Source organism: Mirounga leonina, unplaced genomic scaffold (assembly GCF_011800145.1).
Source record: "Mirounga leonina isolate KUSES-001 unplaced genomic scaffold, KU_Mleo_1.0 Mir_175, whole genome shotgun sequence".
NCBI classification, from domain to species: Eukaryota; Metazoa; Chordata; class Mammalia; order Carnivora; family Phocidae; genus Mirounga; species Mirounga leonina.
In genome coordinates, this window is record NW_023270453.1 from 10,270,153 (window position 1) to 10,291,871 (window position 21,719).

At 38.0% G+C, this 21,719-nt stretch overlaps 1 protein-coding gene across 2 annotated transcripts in view; it reads left to right on the forward strand.

The window, feature by feature from the left end:
* Positions 1–21,719, forward strand: part of UPF2 (UPF2 regulator of nonsense mediated mRNA decay) — a 111,526-nt gene that overhangs the window by 76,705 nt on the left and 13,102 nt on the right. For both annotated transcript variants that reach the window (XM_035021654.1, XM_035021655.1), the window contains exons 16-19: positions 5,722–5,861; positions 10,670–10,774; positions 11,081–11,179; positions 17,248–17,415. In XM_035021654.1, coding sequence (XP_034877545.1) covers positions 5,722–5,861; positions 10,670–10,774; positions 11,081–11,179; positions 17,248–17,415 — 512 coding nt within the window. The remainder of the gene's footprint in view (positions 1–5,721; positions 5,862–10,669; positions 10,775–11,080; positions 11,180–17,247; positions 17,416–21,719) is intronic.

The window sequence follows — 21,719 nt, forward strand, 5'->3', positions numbered from 1 at the left end:
GCTAAAACAAAACACTTTTGATGAAAGCATCTCTTATATATACAGTATATATTTCCAACAAGCATTATTTCCTAAGATACTGCAGGCTAGACACTGTAGGGAGAGTATCTGTTAGAAGTTTTGGAACTACCCTGTGGAATTTCAGACCTTATTCCCTGGGAAAGTTGTCTCTATTTCTAAGGACCAGAGAAAATGTGAGAACTACGTGCTATAGGACAGTTGGTCTGTTTAGTTTCTCAGCATCCTTCTGAGACTGTTCTGGAAGAAGAGTTCACTCTTGAACAGCTGCCAGGGAGTAGGAGCTGACTAACTTTGTCAGTGGAAATAACTGGAATGAGGTACAGCCTTACCAATCTGGTTTGCTTGCTAATTAATTCTTAGCATGTTAGCATGTTTTATTGTAGTCATTTCAAAGTAACATATTTTTAGGCTGTTAAGCTAGTGTTTTATTTCCTGCCAGCACTTGGTACCCATGTGTCTGTCATTAGGAGATCCTTAAGCTTCACCATTTATGCTAACTGCATAAATTTACTATGTCGCATATCTAAAGAACTACTTTTCATGGCAAAGGTATTTGTGACTTTTTTTCCTCTAAAACTATTTTTTTTCATATTATATCCAGCATTTTAATAGGATTTCTTTCTCCAAAGGTCCATCCTCCTTTGGAGAATATGATTGCTGTTACCTATTTGAGCAGTATTTTTAAAGGTGCTTCTGATTGTGAATCAGTGATTTCTACTAGATAAGATTGTGATCTACCACTCCACCCAGAGGGGCATATGTGATCCCTTTGTTCTTTGAACTTTTGTCCCAAGTTATCTGTTTTTTTTTTCCTTTTCAGATTTCCAATTGTATAAAATGATCATTTCAGGCAGAGTACTCATTTATCTTCATTATCTCATTTACTTCAAATGCTTTTTAAAATTTTTTTTATTTTAAAGATTTTATTAGAGCACAAGAAAGTGGGGGAGGACAGAGGAGAGGGAGAAGCAGACTCCCCGCTGAGCAGAGAGCCCCATGTGGGGCTCAATCCCAGGACCCTGAGATCATGACCTGAGCCAAAGGCAGAGGCTTAATCGACAGCCACGCAGGTGCTCCTACTTCAAGTGCTTTGATGTAGTTAAGTCTTAGCTTTGTTTCCCAAAAACTTTTACAAATGGTACTCTCTGTGTAGTGGGCACGGGTAACACTAGTTTGACACCTAGTTTGGTAGCAGTACAGAGTGTGGTGTGCTTTATCCTTTATAGAGCAAAGGGTTAAGTTAAAGGACCTCAGGCTTCTTTTGAGGGGGTCTGTTCTTGTTTAGAATATGGGAAGGGAAAAAAAAACAGGCCACCATTTGTGAATCAAACTCTAAAGATGATGACAACTAGAATCAGTATGCTCCCAAGTTGTCCCATTTTCCTCCTGTTTTAGAGTCTAAATATCAGGAAGAAGATACACATAAGTGAATCTATATTAAATCTATTTCCTATTGATAAACCATAAGATAATACAGGATCTTGCCTTTGGTAGTTTTTTTGTTTTCAAGCACTTTGTAAATTCATATTATTTTAACTTTATAGCAGCCCAATGCTAACATAATAGTTAATGAGAAAGCACTACAAAGTTCCTTTGTATTTTGAAAGTCATTTTAATATTATTAAAAGTAGTACTTGTTTGGAGCACCTGGTGGCTCCATTGTTTAAATGGCTGACTTGATCTCGGCTCAGGTCATGATCTCAGGGTTGTGGAATCAAGCCGCACGTCAGGCTCTGCGCTCAGCATGGAGTCTGCTTGAGGATTCTCTCTCTCCCTCTGCCCCTCCCCTCACTCTATCTCTCTGTAAAATAAATATATCTTAAAAAAAAAAAAGTAATACTTTTTTATGGCAGAAATTGTGAAAAATACCAAGAAAACAAAAGTCCCATTCCATACATAAGAATAATCATGTGTTAACATTTTTTGGTATATGTTCTGTTCTTTTAAAATTTTTTCATGTTTGCAGTTTTATAACTGGATTTTTTTCTACCTAATATATTATGAAATTTCTTCCTGACATGAAATATTTTTCTAATTCTTAATTGGCTGTATTCCTTTGTATGAATGTGCCATAATTTTTTTAATCCTATTGTTTGACACTTAGGTTATTTCCAGTTTTACGTTACTATAAGTAACATTTTTGTGTGATATTTGTGTTTATCTTGGTTTTCTCAGTACAGACATAGAATTACTAGCTAAGACATTCTCTTTAAATTTAAGAACAAAACCAAAATGGTTATAGGCAATATAATCTGGTTTGGAACTTCTAGATTATATTGTAGTATAAGGAACAGAAATGAGGGAAACAGAAGTGAAAAAGAAAAGAAACCACATGAATAAATTATAAAGCCAACAGTATACTTTACGAATTAGAAATAAAATCAGTAGAACAGAATAAAAGGCCTAGAAGCACCCCCAATTAAATACAAAATAATTTATCTATAATGAACTAGGAATCTTAAAAATAGGATAAGGGCAGTAGGTCAGCATTTTGGAGGAAAATTGATATAGAGCCACATCTTCTCAAATTCCAGATGGATTCAGGAGTTAAGTATTTATTTTTAGGGATGCCTGGGTGGATCAGTTAAGCATTTGCCTTTGACTCAGGTCATGATCCCAGGGTCCTGGGATCGAGTTCTACATCAGGCTCTTTGCTTGGCGGGGAGCCTGCTTCTCCCTCTCCCTCTCCCACTGCCGCTCCCCCTGCTTGTGTGCGCGCTCTCTCCTCTTTCGCTCTCTGACAAATAAAATCTAAAAAAAAAAAAATTATTTTTAAAAATAGATCTGGGGTGCCTGGGTGGCTCAGTTGGTTAAAGCGACTGCCTTCAGCTCAGGTCATGATCCTGGAGTCCCGGGATCGAGTCCCGCATCGGGCTCCCTGCTCAGCGAGGAGCCTGCTTCTCCCTCTGACCCTCCCCCCTCTCATGTACTCTCTCTCATTCTCGCTCTCTCAAATAAATAAATAAATCTTTAAAAAAAAAAATAGATCTGGTTTTCAAATATTTGGAGAGGTGTTAATTTTCCCAAATTCTAAAACAGTAGAAGAAATCATATACATGGCAACAGATTTGGGCTTTTAAAGCTTTTATACGATAGAAAAATAAAATTAAAGTGAAAATAGCTTCCATGCCAGGTTAGTTTCACTTACATAAAGAGCACAGGCAAATTGGTAATAAAATAGAATACCCTAATAGATAAATGAACATGACATAATCACATAAGGGAGGGCGGGGGAGAATTGGTGTTTTTATTGAGTACTGTCTGATGCCAGAATGACACAGGAAGGTAATGTTAGTCCTATTTGGCAAATCAAAACACTGGGCTAACCTGTCAAGCCAGAATTCAAAGACTGTGCTCTCTCTGACATATTAAGTATGAGAGGAAATGCTTAACATGTCGAGTAAGCAGAAAAATATAATTTAAAGCAGTCTGAAAGGAAGTATTACAGTTATTACTATTTCTGTTATAAGTAGGAGAACTGCGGCACCAAGCAGCATTTTGTTGTTTGTATTTTGTTAACCCTGTGTCCTGTGGGTGTACATTTTTATCTCCATTGTTTATTTTAAAGATTTATTTATTTATTTATTTATTTGAGAGAGCACATGAGAGGGGGGAGGGTCAGAGGGAGAAGCAGCATTGTTTATTTTAGATTGAAAGTGTCCTAGGGATCAACAGCTGGATAGTTATTGTACTGTTTAGCAAATGCAAAATATATTTATAAATTGCTTTTGAAAGTAACCTGCAATGCAAATGAAAGTGTGCTAGAAATAGTATGTATTTTCCTTACAAATTGGAAGTATGACTATCAAAACAAAGCAACTTATACATTATAGTTCTTCCCACTGTGCATGTTTAAGTGGATAGAACAAAGGTATAAGGATAGTTCATGCCGTGTGAGTTTATCAGTACTGTGATATTTTTACTGAGAATGTAAGATTTAGACAGTTGTGACTGTATTTTTTTGCCCTTGATAACTTAAGTAATAGTCCAATATTCTGCTTCTTAAAGTCCCTATAAATAAGTAAATAAATAGAATGTATATGTATAAAATCTATATTTGTATCTGAAAACTAATAAGTGAGAAATTTTAAGTTAATGGATTCTCATTCTGAAACACCAACTTCTTTTCTCAGCATTGATTTTCCTTTCTCTGAGCATTTTCTCACTTTTAATTTTTTTTTATTTTCAAACTTCAGTGTACCTACTTTAATCACTCTGTACTTTCATATTTTTGTCAGTTCTTGGTTAATTTCTTAAACTTAAGACACTGGAATAATTTTTTACTCTTATTGGTTAAATTATTCAAATTCTCTGGGCTTCAGTATTCCTCATAAAACGAAAGAGTTAAATCATTACATGCTTGCTAAAGTTGCTTTCTGCTCTAATCATCTAAGAGTCTGAATAAACAAGTATTTACTAAACACCTACTGTGTATTTATCAATGTATGGCCTCTGATAAGTTATGAATATATAAAACAAGTTCTTTGTCTTCAAGGGCCTTATAATTTGATGTAACGTTTATGAAATCATTAGGAAAAAAACATTACATGGTGTATCCTTAAATGTAAAATGCTATGAGAAATTCTCCAACTGCTTTAGGAGCAAGTAGGAAGAGTAATAGATTCAGATATTCATTGCATTTATGCAGGAAGTAAAATTTAGACTGAACTCAGAGAATGTATAGGAAGGACTTGAAAGTGTACATTGAAGGATATTCTCTATTGAGAAGAGCATCAGATGAGCAGGATTCCAAGATAGTATGCTTTGTGACAGAGAAGAGGCCCAAGCTATAGGAGAAGGCTCAGAAGAGAGCAGGGGAAAGTCAAGTCAGATGAGGCATCTTTAAAAGTAGAGCGAGTGGTTTGGAATTCAAACGTTAATTAAGAGGAATTGACTAGGTAGTGAGGTGTAGATGAACATGGGAGGTGGAAGCAAATTGAAGCCAGGGAATTCCCTGAGGAGGATGATACTGAAGAAAAAAATTAAGCCCTTTGGTGACACAACTTTGCCTCCTTCCTTTAGTCTTAATGTACAGACACTCAGATTGATAGCCAAATGTGATTTCTCCATGAAGGCGACATAATTTTATATCTTTGATGTTGGAGAAATTCTAAAATGTCATTTGATAAAAAGTGTGACTGAGGCTGCATCTTACATGGTTGAGGCTGCATTTTATATGCTGGTACATTTTGTTCGTGTTCATCTGAGATGGAGATAAACAGAAGGTGAAAGAAAAAAAAATACGTATGTTTATATATACACACATATACATACATACATTATATATATATATATAATGTGTCATTGCTTTTTTGTTGAAATGAAGGTCTCTTTAGTTTGTAAAATGTTTCTCAAATAATTTTAAATTGTATGCTTATTCTATTCTGAGAAAATGGCTGTTGAATTTTCTCACTTAATCCATACTTCTAGGGGCGCCTGGGTGGCTCAGTCGTTAAGCGTCTGCCTTCGGCTCGGGTCATGATCCCAGAGTCCTGGGATCGAGCCCCACATCGGGCTCCCTGCTCAGCAGGAAACCTGCTTCTCCCTCTCCCACTCCCCCTGCTTGTGTTCCCTCTGTCGCTGTGTCTCTGTCAAATAAATAAAATCTTTAAAAAAAAAAATACATACTTCTAAATTAAGTGGTATAATATTGAAAATTTACTCCTTTTTATGTTTTTTTCCACTTTTCCTCATTTCAAGGCCTAGTAAATGACAAAGACTCAAAAGATTCTATGACAGAAGGAGAAAACCTTGAAGAGGATGAAGAAGAAGAAGAAGGAGGAGCTGAAACAGAAGAACAATCTGGAAATGAAAGTGAAGTAAATGAACCAGAAGAAGAGGTGATGACTTTTGTTTATAGCCAATAGGTACATTTGTACAAGAATATCTTGATTATTTGAGCCAAGATTTTCTTTAATGTATAAAATAAGATCTCCTCCTTAGTTTTATTACAGGAACTGTAACTAGTAGTATATGTCTGTTGGAAAACCTATGGAATTAAGGTGTTTTTTTTGTTTTTTTTTTGTTTTTTTTTTAAGTAAGAAAATCATAGTATTGACCAGAAGATCATAGGACATTTTTTTAGAGTAGATTTTGCTGCTGCACTAATTAGATAAACAGAATCTAATAATTTAAACATCTTTAGTAAATGTGTCATTGAAAAGTGACTCATTTTTCTGTATTTCTCATCTGAAGAGTTAGGATGTATTTCCTCTTTTTCAAAAGTGAACTTCTATAACTTTAAAGTTGTATCATTTTTAACCATTGCTTACTTTTCCAATTGCAGTTGTGAATATCATACATGATATGCATGTGTTTGCTAAGTAGAAAAACACAATGTTCATTTGTCCGGGAGGAGAAGTGAAAGATGTGGTTTAATAAATGAAATTGGAGGAGTTTGCTTCTCCTCCCTCTCAAGACCACCCTTTCCCATGGCTGCTCTCCAAGCATAGGGAAAACATTTTAAAGAGAGAAGATAGTTGATTAATAAGAGCAGTGTGAGAGGGGCGCCTGGGTGGCTCAGATAGTTGGGCGTCTGCCTTCGGCTCAGGTCATGATTCCGGGGTCCTGGGATCAAGCCCCACGTCAGGCTCCTGGCTTAGCGGGGAGCCTGCTTCTCCCTCTCCCTCTGCCTCCCCCCCTGCTCATGCTCGCTCGCTCTCTATCTCTGTGTCTCAAATGAATAAATAAAATCTTTAAAAAAAAAAAAAGAGCAGTGTGAGATATTCTACAACTTCAGCTGAGAAAGAAAAGGGCTAGAGTTAGTTCACTCTTCAGAAAATTGTGCTCTTTGTTTTTGTCTTGGTCCTCAACTTGGTCCTTGGTTCCATATGGCCTTTCAAAGTTATTCCTAGCACCTAACAACCATGATATTTCCTCCTGGATATCAGCTATGTAAATTAAAGATAACTTTAAAGATTAAGTAAGTGTTCTGCTAAAATTCTAATATTGTGTAGTGTAGCATTTATATATTTTAACAGTAAGTACAAGATTTATCATTATAGTAGTAATAATATTTACATAACCATTTCTGATAGGTGAGAAAATAAGGCACAGGTAGTTTAATTTGCCCAAGATCTCATAGTAGTAAGTGCTGAGCCAGTATTTGAACTCAGACAGTGTGACCTGTGTATTGCTGCCCCTCCTGCTTTCCGTAGCCAGTTTTTGTAGTCCGTTCACTTCCAGATCCCACAGATTATTATGTATAATAGGGATTAGGATAGTGGAATTCTTGTTCAGCATTTCAATTTCAAAAGTTAATCCATTTTATTTTGCCTGAGTAATATGAAAATAAAGGGTAAAGAAAAAGTTAATGCAGTTTAACTTAGTTTAGCTTAATTTTTGAATAGGAAGTTTTTTTTTTTTAATTTTATTTTATTATGTTATGTTAGTCACCATACATTACATCATTAGTTTTTTTTGTTTTTGTTTTTGTTTTTTGATTTTATTTATTTGCGAGAGAGAGAATGAGAGACAGAGAGCATGAGAGGGAGGAGGGTCAGAGGGAGAAGCAGACTCCCCGCTGAGCAGGGAGCCTGACGCGGGACTTGATCCCGGGACTCCAGAATCATGACCTGAGCTGAAGGCAGTCGCCCAACCAACTGAGCCACCCAGGCGCCCCCATCATTAGTTTTTGATGTGTAGTGTTCCATGATTCGTTGTTTGCGTATAACACCCAGTGCTCCATTCAATACGTGCCCTTCTTAATACCCATCACGGGCTAACCCATCCCCCACCCCCCTCCCCTCTAAAACCCTCAGTTTGTTTCTCAGAGTCCATAGTCTCTCATGGTTCATCTCCCCCCCTTCATTTTTCCCTTCTTCTTTTTTTTTTTTTTTTTTTAAACATGTATTATGTGTTTCAGAGGTACAGGTCTGTGATTCATCAGACTTACACAATTCACAGTGCTCACAATAGCACATACCCTCCCCAATGTCTGTCACCCAGCCACCCCATCCCTCACACCCCCCACCACTCCAGCAACCCTCAGTTTTGTTTCCTGAGATTAAGAATTCCTCATATCAGTGAGGTCATATGATACTTGTCTTTCTCTGATTGACTTATTTCGCTCAGCATAACACTCCAGTTCCATCCACGTCGTTGCAAATGGCAAGATTTTGTGTTTTTTGATGGCTGCATAATATTCCACTGTATGTATATGTGTGTATTTGTATATATATATATATACACGCACCACATCTTCTCTATCCATTCATCTGTTGATGGACATCTTGACTCTTTCCATAGTTTGGCTATTGTGGACATTGTTGCTATAAACATCAGGGTGCACATACCCATTCAGATCCCTACATTTGTATCTTTGGGGTAAATACCCAGTAGTACAATTGCTGGATCGTAGGGTAGCTCTATTTTCAACTTTCTGAGGAACCTCTCCACTGTTTTCCAGAGTGGCTTCACCAGCTTACATTCCCACCAACAGTGTAGGAGGGTTCCCCTTTCTCCACATCCCCGCCAACATCTGTCATTTCCTGACTTGTTAATTTTAGCCATTCTGACTGGTGTGAGGTGGTATCTCATTGAGGTTTTGATTTGGATTTCCCTGATGCCGAGTGATGTTGAGCATTTTTTTCATGTGTCTCTTGGCTATTTGGATGTCTTCTTTGGAAAAATGTCTATTCATGTCTTCTGCCCATTTCTTGATTGGATTATTTGTTCTTTGGGTGTTGAGTTTGATAAGTTCTTTGTAGATTTCGGATACTAGCCCTTTATCTGGTATGTCATTTGCGAATATCTTCTCCCATTCTGTCGGTTGTCTTTTGGTTTTGTTGACTGTTTCCTTTGCTGTGCAAAAGCTTTTTATCTTGATGAAGTCCCAATAGTTCATTTTTGGCCTTGCTTGAATAGGAAGTATTTTTTAAGTGGTAAGAAGTGATTAATTTTTTCAAGCAAATTTAAGAGCATCTCTTGCAAATTTGATTTTGAATTATAGACTTATGTTTATAAAAAAGCTAATACATCTCGGGGCACCTGGGTGGCTCAGTTGGTTAAACATCTGCCTTTGGCTCAGGTCATGATCCCGGGTCCTGGGATCGAGCTTCACGTCAGGCTCCCTGCTCAGCAGAGAGCCTGCTTCTCCCTCTTTCTCGGGCCCTCCCTTCCTCCCAGCTCGTGTTCTCTCTCTCTCTCTCACTTTCTCTCAAATAAAAAAAAAAAAAAAAGATAATACATTTGAAAAAAGTAAATGCATTTCTTACATCCCAGAATATTTCCACTTTAGAAATGCTAAAAATCTCTCTCTCTATAGTAAATTATAATACACTATTTGGATTTTTGGAATTAATTGTTATGTATACTAAGAAAGTTGTAACAAATTTAAATAATTCGTTTTCTCTTAGGAATTATTTCTCATTCACATTATTTCTCTTAGCACAGTGAAAAGCTGGATTTAGTGTAGTCTTTTTTTAAACCTACAGATCTAAGTAAGAATGAATTGTGTTGTTGGAAATGGAAGAATACACAGATGCGGTGCAACTGTGTCTTTTTTGTGTGTGTGCCCTTTTGAAAAAATCACCTTGAAAAAAAATTTCCAGTCTTCTGTTTGAAAATCTAGCTGTTAGAAGACGAGGTGGGAGGGCGCCTGGGTGGCTCAGTTGGTTAAGCGACTGCCTTCGGCTCAGGTCATGATCCTGGAGTCCCGGGATCGAGTCCCGCATCAGGCTCCCTGCTCGGCGGGGAGTCTGCTTCTCCCTCTGCCCTTCCCCCCTCTCATGCTCTCTCTCTCTCTCTAATAAATAAATAAATAAATCTTAAAAAAAAAAAAGAAGAAGAAGAAGACGAGGTGGGAGGGCGCCTGGGTGGCTCAGATGGTTAAGTGTCTGCCTTCGGCTCAGGTCATAATCCCAGGGTCCTGGGATCGAGTCCCGCACTGGGCTCCCTGCTAGGCGGGGAGCCTGCTTCTCCCTCTGCCTCTGCTTCTTTCTCTCTCTCTCTCTGACTCTCATGAATAAATTAAAAAAAAAAAAAAAGAGGAGGTGGGGACATTGACAGGAGAGGATGGGGAGAAGTTCAGGGGTCAGAATGTCTAGCTCCTCTGCTTAATAAGCAGTGTGTCCTTGAGCAAGTCACTTAACTAACTCAAGCCTTGTTTTTTTCATGTATAAAAATGGGGACATGAAAGCTTATCCTGCCTTCTTCAGAATTCAGTAGAGCAAACAAAATGAAGTATGTGAGTGCACCTTCCAAGCTGAGGTGCTTTATACAACGTAGTGCTTTATAAATTTAGTGTTCTTGCTTTCAACTGCTAACCATGTTAAATTTGAACTATTTATTGACTTTCAGAGTTAGGTGGGTATTAAAGAACTACTATGAAAAATTCAGTCTCAAAATAGGAGAAATCTACAAAAGGTTCAGGAAGCTCATTCCTTGTGCAATTCAAGGAAGAATTTCTACAAAGGATGTTTGTATTATTAGATGAGCGGAAGATAGTGAGATGGGTTTTTGGCTACTGGTGTGCATTAGTTTTTAACTAATGCTGCCTGCTGACTTTGCTCTGAGTCGTAGGCAGACTGCGTAAAAGGCTGGAACTTGAGAATAATGAACAATTATACAGAAGTTTTTAAATCTTAAGGCATATAAAATAGAGATCCTTTTCAAAATGTTTTAATCTTCTAATGTTAAATAATTTCAGGAGGGTTCTGATAATGATGATGATGAAGGTGAGGAGGAAGAGGAAGAGAATACTGATTACCTTACAGACTCCAATAAAGAGAACGAAACCGATGAAGAAAATACTGTATGTATGGCTGAAAATTGGCTTTTGAAATCATTCCACATTCTCATTATTATTTCAGTTGTAGCCACTGAAGTTGTGTTTCTTGTGATTATTTGAAAAATATTCCTTTGGAATTCATTTTGTTTGTTTTCCTATCTTAAGTACTTTACTGTATTAACACTTTCTTGTTAACATGTAATAATGTTACATACTTTACTCACTCATTCCTTGAGTTACGTTGAACCAAGTTATCAGTACAAAAGACTCTGCCGTTCAAAACATGATAGTTAAAATTTCTGGTCTGGTTTCTTGTTTTGTTTTAATAAGGAGGTAATGATTAAGGGAGGTGGACTTAAGCACGTACCTTGTGTGGAAGATGAGGACTTCATTCAAGCTCTGGATAAAATGATGCTGGAAAATCTTCAGGTATGAACGGTTCCTCCAGAGTGTCTTCTCACTACAGAATACTGCAGCACATTCCATTCTGGTTGACACCAGGGTCTCCACATCTAAACATTTGCCTCTGCAGCAGCTTTTTCCTGTGTGTACAGCTTGCAGTTGCCAGTACTTCTCGCATCCCAGATCCTGATTTGAACATTTCTTTGAGATACGCTGGGAAAAAATGTAGTAAATATAAGGCTTAGAACAGAGTAATTTCATTGTACCGGTCTCTGCCTTTTGTCTCTGAAGTCCTATCTCTGTTTCTAAGACCTTTTTACTTATGGTTTGTTTAGGATTCAAACTTTACCAACGATAAATATTTGGGGAAATTTAATATACCAAATTCTTAAGTTTGATTTAAAATTTGAATGGGATGCCTGGGTGGCTCAGTCGATTGAGCGTTTGCCTTTGGCTCAGGTCATGAGCCCAGGGGCCTGGGATCAAGTTCCGCATCGGGCTCCCTGCTCAGCGGGAAGCCTGCTTCTCCCTCTCTGCCTGTTGCTCCCCCTGCCTGTGCTCTCTGTCTCTCTCTCTCTCTCTGACAAATAAATAAAATCTTTAAAAAAGTAAAAATAAAAAAATAAAATTTGAATAACTTGTTTGTAAATACTTAGAGGAATATTGGTCATTTGATGTTTAAAGAAATGTTTAATATATTCTTGACATTAATACACTGGATTTTATAAAAAGCTCAATCTTCCCAATTTAGATTAATTATGTTTTTCTGTAATCAGAGGTCACATCCTGTGGACTCTTTACTTCTACCCTCTCTATGGTTGTTGTTAAACTTGTTAGTAACTTGAGGAGAGTGCTTCTTTTGAGATAGGGTATGAGGGCCCCATGCTGTAGGCTCATTGGAAAATGGGAAGGGAGGAAGTGAAAATACTAGTTAGAGAGACAAGTGACTCTTGAGTTTTACTAGAAAGGGGAGAGAAATGGAGAGGTGACTAGAGGTAAAAGAGGAGGGTTATTTTTATTTTTATTTTTTTAAAGATTTTATTTATTTTTTGACAGAGACACAGCAAGAGAGGGAATGCAAGCAGGGGCAGAGGGAGAGGGAGAAGCAGGCTTTCCGCTGAGCAGGGAGCCCGATGTGGGACTTGATCCCAAGACCCTGGGATCATGACCCAAGCCGAAGGCAGACGCTTAACAAATGAGCCACCCAGGCCCCCCGGAGAGGGTTATTTTTAAGATGGAAGGGATTGTAGTCTTTCTGTGCTGATGGAGTAATCCTTTAGGGAAGAAATATTGGATTTTACTTTCATGGATGCCACCAAGGCCAAAAACTATGATAAAGTACAAATTAGTGTCATAGGTATATTAGGCCAATTTGCATCTTCCTACATATATTAAAGTTTCTTCATATATCTAGAAATATGAAGTCTTAAATTCATGTCATTTAGGAGCATAAGTCATCAAATAAGATAATCATACTGCCTTTAAAGAAACAGATAATAAACAGTTTATTTCTTAAAAAAAAAAATTTATTCATTTGAGAGACAGAGCACAAGCAGGGGGAAAGGCAGAGGGAGAAGCAGACTCCCTGCTGAGCCGGGAGCCCGATGTGGGGCTGGATCCCAGGACCTGGAGACTACGACCTGACCTGAAGGCAGACGCTCAACCATCTGAGCCACCCAGGCGCCCCAACAACTTATTTCATAAAGAGACTTTTCCTGTCTTACATAAGTCAGTAGCCATTGACTCTGTTCATTTGTCTGATAAGTATTTATTGAGTACCACTGTGTGCCTAGCACTGTGCAGTGGGCTTATACAAAGTAGTAAATAAAAACAGACCTGGTTCCTGCCCTCAGAGACTATAGTTTTGTGGGGAAGGTACATGTTTAACAACTAAACAATTACATAATTTCAAATTGTGCCTAATGCTAAGGAACTAAAAGAACAGAATGCTTTTTTAGAGATAGGATAATCAAAGATCATGAATTTTAGACAAGACAGGCAGAAATGGAGCTAGCCATCTAGGTGAAAAATTGGGAGAATATGGGAACAATGTGTCAGAGGTTCTGAGGCAGAAGAGGATGTGTAATGTTGGAAAAACTGAAAGGAAGCCCCTATTACCAGAGCCTAGTTGGTCTGTGGGGAGTGTGGCCCGGTATGAGAATGGATATTTATGATGGGTCTTCTTTGGATGGCACAGTCCTATATGAACCATAGGTTCATATAAAGGTGGTTTAGACTGGGACAAGACGAAAAGCAAGGAGAGTGTCAGGGAGACTGATTAAAAGGCTGGCAATCCTAGTGAGAGATGATGATCGTCTGTCTAGAATAGTGGCAGGGCATAGGGAATGAAGTCTGGATTCAAAAGCTGTTTAAGAAGGAGAGTGAACCAGATTTATTTAGCACTTGATTAGATAGTGGTGGGTCAAGGAGTCAAGGACAGCACGGTTTTTTAGCTTGGGCCACTGGCTAGTTATCTCTGGTTGGAAATAAGGGGAGAGTGAGCAAGAGTTCCACTTGGCTTTGTTAAGTTCGAGAAGCCTGTGAGGTGCCAAAATGGAAATGTCAGAGATCAAAAGAGAAACATAAGTGGAGTGGTTGTTAGAGCGTATGTATAGATGTAGCAATAAATGAGCCATCCACGTATAAAGTTTGGAGAGAGGGGGTGCTTGGGTGGCTCGGTCAGTTAAGCGTCCAACTCTTGATCTCAGCTCAGGTCTTGATCTCAGGGTCAAGTAGGTTCCATGCCCAGAGTTTGACTCCACACTGGGCATGGAACCTACTTTAAAAAAAAAAAAGTTTGGAGAGAGAAGAATAGCAGGTTCAAGGTAGACTCCTGAGGAGCCCCTAACATTTAGAAAGTAGGTAGAAAAGTTGATGGAGTCAAGATAGAGTCTTTTGATATGGTCCAATAATTATTGTTTATTGGGAGTTCTTGAAGAAGCAAGCTGGAAGGACAGGAGGATGTGATCAGAGAAGAGAGAAGCTTGAATTCACATTTATGCGTATGTGTTTAGTGTATTGGAGAAAACTTAATCCTCTATCCAGGCACTAATTTTCAAACACCGTCAGATACCCAAAGCAAACAGCCATAAGGAGTTTCTTTCTTTTGATAAAGTTGTCACAGGAAGACCCAGTAGCATAAAAGATATTGATTCTCCATAAATCAGGTCCTTAGATTTTGTGTAGTCATAATTCAATTCCACCGGAAAGATTGGCAGGGGACAGGAATGAGGGATTGGGGGTGGGGTAGTTGGAGAAGAACAGGGAGATGGATGCAGAAAGGTTTTTTTTTTTTTAAGATTTTATTTATTTGAGCGAGAGAAAGGGCTTGGTTTTTTTTTAAGATTTAACAAAATTATTCTTAAAAGTATCTGTAAGAATAAACAAAATAGGAAACTTCTGGAAAGTGGGGGATGAAATACTCTATAAGAAAATAAAACATTTTAGGGCACCTGGGTGGCTCAGTTGGTTAAGCGCCTGCCTTCGGCTCAGGTCATGATCCTGGAGTCTTGGGATCGAGTCCCGCCTCGGGCTCCCTGCTCAGCAGAGAGTCTGCTTCTCCCTCTGACCCTCCTCCCTCTCATGCTCTCTGTCTCTCATTCTCTCTCTCTCAAATAAATAAATAAAATCTTTAAAAAAAAAAAAAAAGAAAACATTTTAAACACGCAGTAGTAGATTGACACAGCAGTAAATAGATTAATGAAGTAAGAGAGTCTCACATAGACCTAAAACATGGCAATTTAGTAACACTGTAAAGATAATATTATAAATCAGTTGAGGGAAAATGGGTTATTCAATGAATGGTCAGTAAAAAAATAAAGCTGAATTTCTGTTTTATTTCCACACCAGAATTAATTGCAAATTTATCAGAAATCTTAAAAATTGTTCAGACTGTTGAGTACTGCATTAAGACTCCCATGTTTATTCTTCATACCTTGCTGTCAGATACTGTTAGTGCCGTGTTTCATTTAAAGCCACGGTTAAGGCCGTAAGCCTAGTAAGTGGTATAGTCTGTTCTCAGCCACCTTGCTGTTTTGCTTTCCATCACAGAATGCCATAAGAAATGACAAACCGGTGGGCGGGGAGGGCATATATATATGTATATATATGTAATATAAATATAAAATTAAAAAATATATATATATGGTCTATACAATGCAGGGTTAATAGTTGTACTATATAACAACAGATCCTGCAAGCCAATGAGAAAAAAATAAATGACCTGGGTTTTTTTTGTTGGTTGAAAAAACAAGTGAAATCATACTAAAGCTCACTGATAATCAAAAGATAGCCTGGGTGGCTCAGTTGGTTAAGTGTCTGCCTTTGGCTCAGGTCATGACCCCAGGGTTCTGGTATCAAGCCTTGTATCAGTAGGTTGGGCTCCCTGCTTGGCTGGGAGTCTGCTTCTCCCTCTCCCTCTGCCTCTCCCTCTCCCTCTGCCTCTCCCTCTGCCTCTCCCCCGGCTTGTGTGCACGATCTCTCTCTCTCTCAAATAAATAAAATCTTTAAAAAAAAAAAGTCTAGACTATCAATAGAGGACTAATTATATAAATAAGGGCATAGCCATATAATTAGCTCTGTATATACTCAGAAAGATGCCCATGGCATGGAATCAAAAAGAAGAAAAACGTGTGTAGTATAGAACAATATGCAAAGTTACACCTTTTATTTATATGTTTATATTAGTATTTTCAAGAAAAATCCGGAAGAACATGCCCCATTGATACTGGGTTTTGCATCTTGGAGTGGGTGGAGGGGGGTAGAAGAAGGGGTTGGTATGGACACATTGTCTGATATATTTTTGTATTTAAATAATTTACAAAGAGAATATGTTAATTTTATAATTAGAAAATAGTTAATTTATAAATCAAGAGTGATCTAACCTGATCCTTTCAAATTTTAAGTAAAAAGTACTTGTAAATCTTACAAACCTGGGAGAACTTAAAGCAAATTCTAACAAATTGGAACTTAGAAATAATAAAACTTTACACCTTTAGTACCATTTTATTTGATTTGAAATCTCTTGCAAATAGGGAGCCTTTATCAAAAAATCATTTCAATTGTAGTAAAGCAATTTCAAAACCTCATGGCCTTTCGGCATTACCTGCTTAGCTTTGAAGAATCAAGTTCAGCTCTTTCCTCATTTGTGCTCCATTCAGCAAATACAGGAAATTGTGTGCAGTTCCCTAAATTCACCATACTGTTTCATGTCTTTGCTTTTGCACCTGTTCTTCCCCTTCCTAAATTCTCTCCATATCCCCCAGACTGCTCTGCTACCATTTGCTTATAAGAAATCATATGAAACTTTAAAGACATTTTCAAGTATCCCATTTTTATTCAATCTTTTATGAAATCTCAGCATCCACCCATTCCCAACCAGGCCTATATATAGTCACTCCACCCCCAACACAGGTTATATATAACTTGGATGAATTGTAATTAATTGATTTCTCTCTCTTAAGTTGTGAGCTCTCTGAGGGTAGAGACTGTTTTTAGGATTAGTACCTCAAAGCCTAATGCACAGTAAGTCTTCAGTGAAGGTTTGTTTAAATAATTGGTTGATAAATGCAGTGTCAATGTTAAAAACTGGGGTATTTCCAAACATAAAGCTAATCTGAACATTAATAGATTTCATTCATTCTTAAACATTAACTGAGCACCTGTGGGCAGTACAACCCTGCTAGAGGACACCAGGGAAAGTGTGTCCAGTGCTGAACCCCACCAGTCTGGTGGAGGATTCTCAGAGAAGCAGGCACTTGTGACACATGGTAATTGTGAAGGAAGATGTGTTGTGTGGTTATGCATTTCCGGAGCAGGTGAAGTTAGGAGAACCTACAGCATTGTGTGTTTGGGCTTAGGGGAGGCTGCAGTGATAAACAGGAGCCAGTCACAGAGGTCTGCCGAGCCATATATGTAAGAGCTGGGGGCAGGGGAGGGGCCAACTCTGTTTCAGTGACCTGTCAGAGAGATTACTTTGGCTCCAGTGATTGGTGTGTTTTAGGAACTTTGGAACTGAATGAATTGTTCAAAATTTTTATTTACATATATCCATGTGTACCTTGGAGTACTTATATTTTTTCATTTCTGTCTTTAAGCAACGAAGTGGTGAATCTGTCAAAGTGCACCAGCTTGATGTTGCTATTCCCTTGCATCTCAAAAGCCAGCTGAGGAAAGGGCCTCCACTCGGTGGTGGGGAGGGAGAAGCGGAGTCTGCAGACACAATGCCGTTTGTCATGTTAACAAGAAAAGGCAATAAACAGCAGGTAAGGAACTGTCCTCTGTGTATTCACAATTGATTGTTAGTTATAACTGTTTTGTAGGTTCTAAGTTATCTTTTGCCTATGAGGGAAAAGAGTTGGAAACATGGAAAGTATTCAGCGGTAGAAATAATTTTATTTATTATATGTATGGTATCAGTGGTAGAAATTATTTATTATATGTATGGAAGACACATCTGACTTCTATTGAATGGATGTTTTTTAAAGGAAAGGACATTTAAATTATAAATTCATAAATATTTGTTAGAATATATAAATACCTTGACTTTCAGGAGGAAGGTTTCATAAGTAAGCTCAGGGTGGGAAAGGAAAGGAGGATGTTGACAGATACAGCTCTAGAAAATTTTCAGTTAAGATTTCTCTTGAAAAATCATTGTTTTCTGACCTCTAATCCTTCTCCATTCTCCTTATACTGCTTCCCCCTTCTTTCCCTTATCTTATAGACGGCCCTCAAAATCATTTCCCTTACTGCTAAGCTGTTACTTCAGGGATTCATAAACTGATTCATACATTCATGCATCAAATATTTATTGATTATTGAGCATCTACTACATGCCAAATACCAAGTACTGAGGCTATGGTGTTATATAAGATAAAGTCCCTGCCCTCGTGAGTTCACATCCTGCCAAGGTTAATAAACGAATATATGTGCAGAGAGTGCAATGTGCTATGAAGAAAAAAAACCCCAGCTCTCAGACACAACTCTAGGATATATCACCCATTACCAATTCTATAAAAGTTCTCCCAAATTTTAACATTTCTGAAATCAAGCTGCCTCCTAGCATTGATGGGCTCTTGTGATAATTGGCAGCATTATTTTGTTTCAGTGGTGTGTAAAGCAATGGAGCTTCTTAAAATTAAGGGAACGTTAGATTCTGTGAAATATGGTAGCTACCACCACTTATTATAGACAAGTCTAATACCTGGCTTCTGTATTCATTCAGATAGTCATGTCCCAGGTAATTTGTTGTTCACTCTCTATGCACTAGGCACTGTCCCAGGTGCAAAATATACAGCAGTCACCAGAGTCCCTCCGCTGGGCAGGGAGGGTGGGAGGGGGGAGAGTTTTCATTCCAGTGCTGGGAGGCAGACAGTGAGTAAATACATAAGGTTGGGTTGGGGGAAATGCAGCAAGATAGAGGCTCGAGAGAGACAGGTGGGGAGCGAGGTAGGGAGCCTGCTGGGCTGAAGGGCATGGTGTGCAGGACGTCTAATGGGATGTCACCTGTGATGGAAGGGATAGAGTGCTCCCTCCCCACCAGGACAGCTGCCAAGATATGACCCCCAAATACTCAGAGGCTCAGGGTTGTCCAGGATACCATTATTTTGCTGTATTGCAAGGAAATCTCCAGATCCAAAAACCATGCACCAATTAGAATCCTGGGAAGGGGGGCCGGGGAAGATGTCACATCATGTTGTATGGCTTTGGCTTTGGCTCAGGCTCAGGGCACTGCTGTGTCTTTGAAACACTGCCTTCATCATTCCTTTCCAGTCCCAGCCTTCTGTCCATCCCGGCCTCTGGGGTTATTGTGCATTTAGGGGAGCTCTGCCTTTGCCCACCCTCAGGCCAGGTTTGAGCTCTGGCAATCCCCCCGCTCCCCCGTCCTCCACTCAGTCCCTAGAAAAATAAGAGGTTTTTTAAATCAAGACCCTAAACTTGGTGTTGAATCAAGATCTTTGCAAAACTGCTCTCCTCAGAGCACCTGAAACTGCTAGTTCATCCTGGTTCCCAGGATTCTCAAAGCCCAGAGTTTTTGCTTTTCTTTCCTAGGGACTACTTCATTGTCTGAGTCTCATTGTTCTATTTCAGTCATTACATATTAGGTCTGCTTCATTCTTGGTTTTCTTTAAAAGCTCTTAGCTCCTCCCCCACCCCATACCAGATTTTCTGGGCACAAGAGAGAGTTTTTTGTTTTTTTGTTTTTTGTTTTTATTGTGAAGGGCAGTACTTGGCAACTTCAGTTAGATATGCACTGGTTCCCATCCAGTGCAGCTACTGAACATTTGTATTACTGGCATACTTTTTTCTTATCTTTTTTTTTTTTTTTTTTAAGATTTCATTTATTTGAGAGAAAGTATGAGTGGAGTGGGGGGTGGACAGAGAGACAAGCAGACTCCCCACCGAGTGGGGAGCCCCACCACATGGGGCTCAATCTCAGGACCTTGAGATCATGACCTGAGCTGACGTCAGACGCTTAACTGACTGAGCCACCCAGGTGCCCCAAACCATTTTTCTTATCTAAAAGGGGCTTAGGAATATCTTTCTGTGAAGATCAAATTGCACAAAATTTAAATAATCCGTTTTCTTCATTTGTCCCTCTCTTTTGTGAGGTACATGTGAAAATTCATTTTAACTTTGTCAATTCATATGCCCCATTTGACCTTTTTAGACATGCAGTCATAAATTAAACCATAGCCTACCCTAAGAAACTTCTGAACTTTGAAAAATAAATTCATTTCAGCAGTCCTAAATTCTAAATTGTATCGACCAAAGTAAAACTTAAGTGTTTATTTTTTAGAAGGAATATTTTGGGTTTAAAGTAGACAGAGATTATATACTATATAATTTTACACAAAATGAGGATTGGAATTCCTTATTTCTTAAAATGTGAAATTTTAATTTTTAAGGAAACATTTTTATTGAACTTTACTAAAAATATATTAGCAAGCATGAAACGAGAGCTCAGAGTACTTGGTTATTAAGTAAATTTTCAACTCATACACTTTATTTGGAATTTTGGAGAATGTTCAATTTTAAGAACATTATTTGAAGAAACATCACTGGGACTTTGTGGTCTGAAAAAGAAAGTTATTTTGTTCTGATTTTTATTTCTTTATTTAACTTTTGGGTGTTGGCCCTTCTGGTGCAACCGTTTTTTTTAGAAATATTAAATGTTTTGCCTTATAGGAATCTTTAGTTCTTAAGTGAATGATCTCTTTGTGCACCAGATTTGTGCTCAGAAATAATTTTCTTCTGTAGTCATTAGGAAAATAAAAGTTTGTACCAATGAAATGAGTAGTTGAAAAGAAAAGAGCATAATGCTAGTCATGATTTATTTTTCTAGATTTAAACATTTATGAATTAGAATAATGAATTGAAATAAAATGTTTTGATCATTAAAACAGGGTTTTCAATAGAACCATTATATAATGTTCTAAAGAGCTTTTTTGATTGCTCTAAACAAATGTGCAGTATATTTATTATAGCTTAATACTCATAAACAACCCATTTTTTTGCAGTTAATATTTATAAGGAGTCATCATTTGTTTTATATATCTTTTGACTGGAGCAATTGATACTTGGGATTGTGTGTGTGTGTATTTCAGTTTCAACTACAATTATGAAATAACTTTAAAATACAACCTAAATCACCTTTATTGCAATTATTGTATTCCAGAAAATCTGGTTTGAGTGACTTCAAGCTTTTTGTCATCTAATTTGCTATAAAGTAGTAACTTTTTTAAAAATGTTTTGGTAGCTTTACATAAAGGCACTTGGTGAGGGTGGCATCAGGAAATTGGTCTCTTGTGCTCTCTGTATTTATTACTATCTCTTTTATATTCTTTTTTTTTTAAAAGATTTTATTTATTTGAGATAGAGTGAGAGAGAGAGAGCATGAGCCAGGGGGCAGAGGGAGAGGGAGCAGCAGGCTCCCCGCTGAGCAGGGAGCTCGATGCTGGACTCGATCCCAGGACCCTGGGATCACGACCCAAGCCAGAGGCAGACGCTTAACTGACTGAGCCACTCAGGTGCCCTCTTTCATATCCCTTTTAAGCACTTGAGAACATTTTCTTTTGTAGAACTTGTCTCAAGTCAGTCTTATAAATGAATAGAAACCTATATTTTTCACATTTTTGATCAAATCATTATGAAATAATGTTTTATACTGTTTGATTAGTGTGGTAAGTACCATCATTATTAGTCTCTTCAGTACTAAATTATGAAGGACAGTTCAGATGTTTTTATCAGAAACCCAGTAAGGGGAAAAAAACGGCCACCTTGTTTTCTCTGAGTGTGTTAATGTGGTGACAGAGAAGCATCTTAGAATTGCAGCTTGTGATTTTATGGGGATCAAGAAATTGTCTGCCTTTCTTATTGGGCTGCTTTGCCTTGAGTATTTTGTGAAACAGTAGGTCACTCTTTATGCGTTTGCATATATTTATACATGTTTAAAAACAGTTTGTAAAGCTATTGAGGAAAAGCAGCCTAACTGAATAAGTAAGAGCGTTGTAATATTGGAGTCTGTAATTTACCTTGAGAAACTCAGATTTTTACCTCTCTTTATCCT